General features: G+C 41.2%; 1 protein-coding gene across 4 annotated transcripts in view; it reads right to left on the bottom strand.

Moving 5' to 3' along the window:
• Window positions 1–1,386: 1,386 nt before the first annotated feature.
• Window positions 1,387–6,025, bottom strand: part of hip1rb (huntingtin interacting protein 1 related b) — a 37,337-nt gene continuing 32,698 nt past the window's right edge. For all 4 annotated transcript variants that reach the window (XM_046350785.1, XM_046350786.1, XM_046350788.1 and 1 more), the window contains exons 27-32: window positions 3,839–3,939; window positions 3,614–3,719; window positions 3,350–3,473; window positions 3,192–3,253; window positions 2,865–3,092; window positions 1,387–2,693 (exon numbers count right to left, since the gene is read on the bottom strand). In XM_046350785.1, coding sequence (XP_046206741.1) covers window positions 2,685–2,693; window positions 2,865–3,092; window positions 3,192–3,253; window positions 3,350–3,473; window positions 3,614–3,719; window positions 3,839–3,939 — 630 coding nt within the window. In that variant the 3' untranslated portion in view covers window positions 1,387–2,684. The remainder of the gene's footprint in view (window positions 2,694–2,864; window positions 3,093–3,191; window positions 3,254–3,349; window positions 3,474–3,613; window positions 3,720–3,838; window positions 3,940–6,025) is intronic.

The following is a 6,025-nucleotide window of genomic DNA, read 5'->3' as shown; positions in this document are numbered from 1 at the left end:
AGAAAACCAGTCAGTATCTGGTGTAACCACCTTTTGCCTCATGCAGGACAACATCTCTTTTGCATAGAGTTGATCAGACTGTTGATTGGGGCCTGTGGAATGTTGTCACACTCCTCTTCAATGGCTGTGCGAAGTTGCTGGATATTAGCAGGAACTGGAACAAGTTGTCATATGTCGATCCAGAGCATCCCAAACATGCTCAACGGGTGACATGTATGGTGAGTATGCAGACCATGGAAGAACTGATACATTTTCAACTTCCAGGAATTGTGTATAGATCCTTGCGACACGGGGCCTTGCATTATTATGCTGAAATATGAAATGTGCCTCAGGATCTCATCACAGTATCTCTGTGCATTCAAATGCAATTGTGTTCGTTGTCCATAGCTTATATCTGCCCATACCATAACCCCACCACAACCATCGGGCACTCGGTTCACAACATTCACATCAATAAACTTCTCGACCTTACGACACCTTGCACTCTACACTGTCTTCCATCTGCCCGGTACAGTTGAAACCGGGATTAATCCTTGAAGAGCACACTTCTCCAGCGGCCATCGAAGGTGAGCATTTGACCACTGAAGTCGGTCACGACTTTGAACTGCAGTCAGATCAAGACCCTGGTGAGGACGACAAGCACGCAGATGAGCTTCCCTGAGACGGCAAACCCAGTTTTATCAGCTGTCCGGATGGCTGGTCTCAGACAATCCTGCAGGTGAAGAAGCTGGATGTGGAGGTCCTGGGCTGGCGTGGTCTGTGGTTGTGTAGCTGGTCAAACATACTGGCAAATTCTCTAAAATGACATTGGAGGCAGCTGATGGTAGAGAAATACAATTCTCTGGTAACAGTTCTGAACATTCCTGCAGTCAGCATGTCAATTTAAACTCTCAAAACTAGAGATGTCTGCGGCATTCGGTTGTATAACAAAACTGCACATTTTAGAGTAGCTTTTTCTTGTCCCCAGCACATAGTGCACCCGTGTAATGATCATGCCATTTAATCAGATTCTTGATATACCACACGTCAGGTGAATAGATTCAATTGGCAAAGGAGAAATGCTCACTAACAGGGATGTAAACAAATGTATGCATACAATGAGAAGCTTTGTGCTTGGAACATTTCTGGTATCTTATATTTCAGCTAATGAAACATAGGACCAATACTTTACATGTTGCATTTATAATTTTTGTTCAGTATATTTTTTTTCTGTTTATCATTTTCAAACATCCTCAAAGGCTGTGTCAGTTTAGACTATGATGCCCCCCATATATATATATATAACAATTCCAGGGTCAATAACAGCCATAATCCAAATATTTAGTTGTTTTAAAAACCTGCTGACAACTACCATTTTACCTTCCAAAATACAGAAGAACAAACAGATGACCATAAACATTTATTGCTCATTTGACATACACTTATTACATGGAAGAACCACAGTAATCTTTACTAAAATATATTAATAGATTTGAATGTATAAATGTGTTTATTACAAATGAAAGCACAGAAGTAATCATAAGAAAAGCTCCCAGAAGCAAGAGTTCCACATACTGTATACTGTACAGCCCCCTGTCCATTTTAAACTTTGGAAAGTAGCCTTCCTCTAAAAATTCAAGGTGATAATTATTTGTCAAGTACAGAGATTCCGTTTGTGTACCAGCATCTTCACCAACATCTTTTGACTGCATAGCCAGTTTTATATAACCAGTGTGAGAGACATTCAGTGGCTAGGGAGCACGTAGAAGAGATGCAAAGAATCATTTGTGATGTGCAGATTGCTAATCCCCATTGAGTGAATTTCCAATTGTATATAGATATATATAAAAAAGCATAATTATACTTCCTTATGACCATGTGTATAGCTAAACTAGTGCATGCTTTAATGATGGGAGCTGTTCCTGTACCAGGGGTTAAATTGGTCAAATCTAGAATCAAACACTAACCTAAACAGGGTTGCCTGAAAATTCTCACCCCCTGGTCTTACTGATGATCATTTGGTGATATGAAAAGAGTTGAGCACAGGACCACAGTCCCACTTAGAAATAAATCAAGCTATAGAAGGATTGACAACTTGGAACTAATACAGAGACATTGAACAGGACTTAGTGTGGAAATATGTTCTTATCCGCATAATCTGTGTGACAATGTCTCCTTCCTTTCTTACACACCAACCAACATAGAAAATTACAGCAACATGAGGCTATCCCAGATATGGGCTAGTTCAATATGTTGCAGTGATCCTGTCCATACTAATAAAATTAGTATTTTTAATATACAGTAGGCTATATGTAAAAAGTTCGGACAAAATGGCATTGCTGCAATAAAAAAAAGTTTGCATGATTTCCTCATCTTCCCTTTCAGTTTTTAATACCATTATGTCCACGAAAACAAAGAATCCCACCTTGGTGGCATATGATGTTTAATCTAGAAAAGAAGAATAGAGCATGTCTCCTTCAGAGGCAGAAAGCACTGAGGGATCAAATCAGGCTGAAGAAGAGAGGAGCACAAGTTCCAGTTTGGCAAAAGAAAAGCGGGACAGAGGTACAGTTGGGGTTGGGAAAGAGGATAGTCTGGTTGGAGGCAGCTTAAAAGGACCCTGTGTTCACTTCATATGATGGCAGTTTGTCTCAGATCAACCCGACCATCCAGCATGGAGATGTCCTTCTTTAGCCTGCATCAATCTACCTGAACTGCAATGATAAGATAGATAACACACATATTTGAAATAGCATAAGAGTATTTTGTATTTGGTGAAGCATAAGAGTTAGTTGAGATTTTTTTTAAATGTTTCATTATGTGGCAGTTTCTTCAGCAACTACTATCTTAAACATGAACACAAATCCAGCCATTTTGGCTCTTACCATATTTTTAGGTGGTAAATTGGGTTTCTGAGCCAAGGCAGGTTTCCTCGTGATGCTAGGCTTGGAGGGTTTGGGTGAGGAGGGCTCAGAGGCAGATGAGGGGGCCAGGCCATTGCCCTCTGAGAGGCCTGCTGCTGGAACACCTGCTATATCATAGTGCTTCTTCCTGAGCTCTCCCAGACGCAGACGCTCATTACCCAGCTGATTCTCCAGCTCCAACACCTTCACCTGAGACAAACATACAGTTGAGAAAGGTTATTTTCACACAGAACACACACATGGCATGCAGACAGGCTCAAAAAGACACACACAGGCCTGGTGACTCACCTGCGACTCCATTTCCTCCATTTTTAACTTGATGAGGGACATTCCAGAGAAGTCCATGGTATCTGCAGAAAAAAGGGAAACACATCAAACAGCCATATGACTCATAAGGCCTGAGAGGATTCACATCTGTTTGTTAAGACACAACCAACCACACTAACCCTTGTCCTCTAGGTTCTCCTGGCCTGTCTTGGTGGAGGCCACCACGTTGGCCGCCATCTCGTTCACACGGCGAGAAGCATGCTGGAGAGCTGTCAGTTTCGTACTGTTGCGGTTTGCCTTTACCTAAATGCAGAAGGAGAGAGGGAGAATGAAGAAAACAGTGATAGGGACACACTTTGAATATATGAGGAAAATAGAATAAACAGATATTGGCAAGGGGAAAGGGAACACAGAGTTAAAAAGGTTGTGTGTTTGTTTCTCACCTTTGAGGAAGCAACCAGCTGTGCCGTACTAGCAGCGATCTCGTGTGAGCAGACGATGAGCTCCTCATATTTACCAGTGTGCAGCACCACTTTATCAGCAGACTCACTGTGGGAGAAACCAGACAAACATCACACCATCATCCTATAACATGAGGGAACTCTAAGTCACACACAAATAACCACACTCGGATAAAAAGTTAAGGCAATCCCCTATAATGCACTTGCACCATCTGTGTGGCTCCCCATCCCACAGCTTTGGAGGCAGAGATGAGTCCCTCAGTCCAACGGGAATTCCTGGCGTAGAATTCCTTAATAGTGGCTGCACCCTAGAAAGAGAAGATCAAGTTGAGCAGTGATCAGGACATTACTTTAAAAAATAATTAAAGATAAAGTAGTAATGCACCGAATACAACAGCTAAAAATGCTTACTTAAACACTTAACCAACAATGCAGTTAAAAAAATATCTACAAAACAAAAAATAAAAGGAACATAAAAACATATACAGGGGGTACCGGTACAGAGTCAATGTGCGGGGCTACAGGTTAGTCTAGGTAATATATACAGTACCAGTCAAAAGTTTGGACACATACTCATTCAAGGGTTTTTCTTTATTTTACAATTTTCTAAATTGTAAAATAATAGTGAAGACATCAAAACTATGAAATAACACATGGAATCATGTAGTAACCAAAAAAAAAAAGTGTTATTTTATGTTTGAGATTCTTCAAAGTAGCCACCCTTTTCTTGAAGACATCTTTGCACACTCAACCAGCTTCATGAGGTTGTCACCTGAAATGCATTTCAATTAACAATTCCTATCAGACCTTGTAGTCATAGCATAACTAAACTACTGAAAGAGCTGCTTCCTGTGCTTGGCCCTCCTATGTTGAACATAATAAACAGCTCTCTATCCACCAGATGTGTACCAAACTCACTAAAAGTGGCAGTAATAAAGCCTCTTGAAAAAGCCAAACCTTGACCCAGAAAATATATTTTTTAAACTAATCGGCTTATATGGAATCTTCCATTCCTCTCAATTTTTAGAAAAGGCTGTTGCGCAGCAACTCACTGCCTTCCTGAAGACAAACAATGTATACGAACTGCTTCAGTCTGGTTTTAGACCCCATCATAGCACTGAGACTGCACTTGTGAAGGTGGTAAATGCCCTTTTAATGGCATCAGAGAGTCTCTGCATCACAGCATTCTGCAGCGATACACCATCCCATCTGGTTTGCACTTAGTGGGACTATCATTTGTTTTTCAACAGGACAATGACCCAAAACACACCTCCAGGCTGTGTAAGGGCTATTTGACCAAGAAGGAGAGTGATGCATCAGATGACCTGGCCTCCACAATCACCCAACCTCAACCCAATTGAGATGGTTTGGGATGAGTTGGACCGCAGAGTGAACAAAAAGCAGCCAACAAGTGCACAGCATATGTGGGAACTCCACACAGGTGTGATTACTACCTCTGAGGGTTTAGAGCTTGAGGTAGTCATAACCATCCTACCCATGCTAGATTACGGAGACGTAATTTATAGATCGGCAGGTAAGGGTCACTGCCCAATAATGTTCAGACCATGTTGTTATGTTGTGTTGCTGCCATGCTATGTTGTCGTTTTACTTTAATTCCCCGCAGGAGGCCTTTCACCTTTTGGTAGACTGTCATTGTAAATAAGAATTTGTTCTTAACTGACTTGCCTAGTTAAATAAAAAGGCAAAGATTGGATATTTTGAAGAATTTAACATACATTTGGATTTGTTTTAACACTTTTTGGGTTACTACATGATTCCATGTGTTATATCATAGTTTTGATGTCTTCACTATTATTCTACAATGTATTCTACAATTATCCTACTATGTAAAAATAGTAAAAATAAAAGAAACCCTTGAATGAGTAGGTGTCCAAACTTTTGACTGGTACTGAACATCTAGGTAAAGTGACTATGCATAAACAATAAACAGCGAGAATTTCCTAGTTAACCAAAGGTTAAATAAAAGAATAAAAAGAGTAGCAGCAGAGTAAAAAAAAAGGGGGTCGGGAGGTTCATTGCAAATAGTCCCGGTAGCCATTTCATTTACTGTTCAGCAGTCTTATTATGGCTTGGGTATAGAAGCGGTTAAGGAGCCTTTTGGACCTAGACTTGGCACACCGGTACCACTTGCCGTGCGGCAGCAGAGAGAATAGTCTATGAGAATAGGTCGGCTTGAGTCGGACAATTTTTAGGCAGGAAGCTTGACCCCAGTGATGTACCGGGCCGTACACACTACCCTCTGTAAGCCCTTGCGGTCGGATGCCGAGCAGTTGCCATACCAGGCTATGATGCAACCAGTCAGGATGCTCTCGATGGTGCAGCTGTAGAACCTTTTGAGGATCTGAGGAGCCATGCCACATCTTTTCATTCTCC

The sequence above is a fragment of the Oncorhynchus gorbuscha genome, linkage group LG05, assembly GCF_021184085.1.
Source record: "Oncorhynchus gorbuscha isolate QuinsamMale2020 ecotype Even-year linkage group LG05, OgorEven_v1.0, whole genome shotgun sequence".
Taxonomy (NCBI): Eukaryota; Metazoa; Chordata; class Actinopteri; order Salmoniformes; family Salmonidae; genus Oncorhynchus; species Oncorhynchus gorbuscha.
The sequence above is the reverse complement of the archived record's forward strand: the minus strand, read 5'-3'. Positions and strand labels throughout refer to the sequence as shown.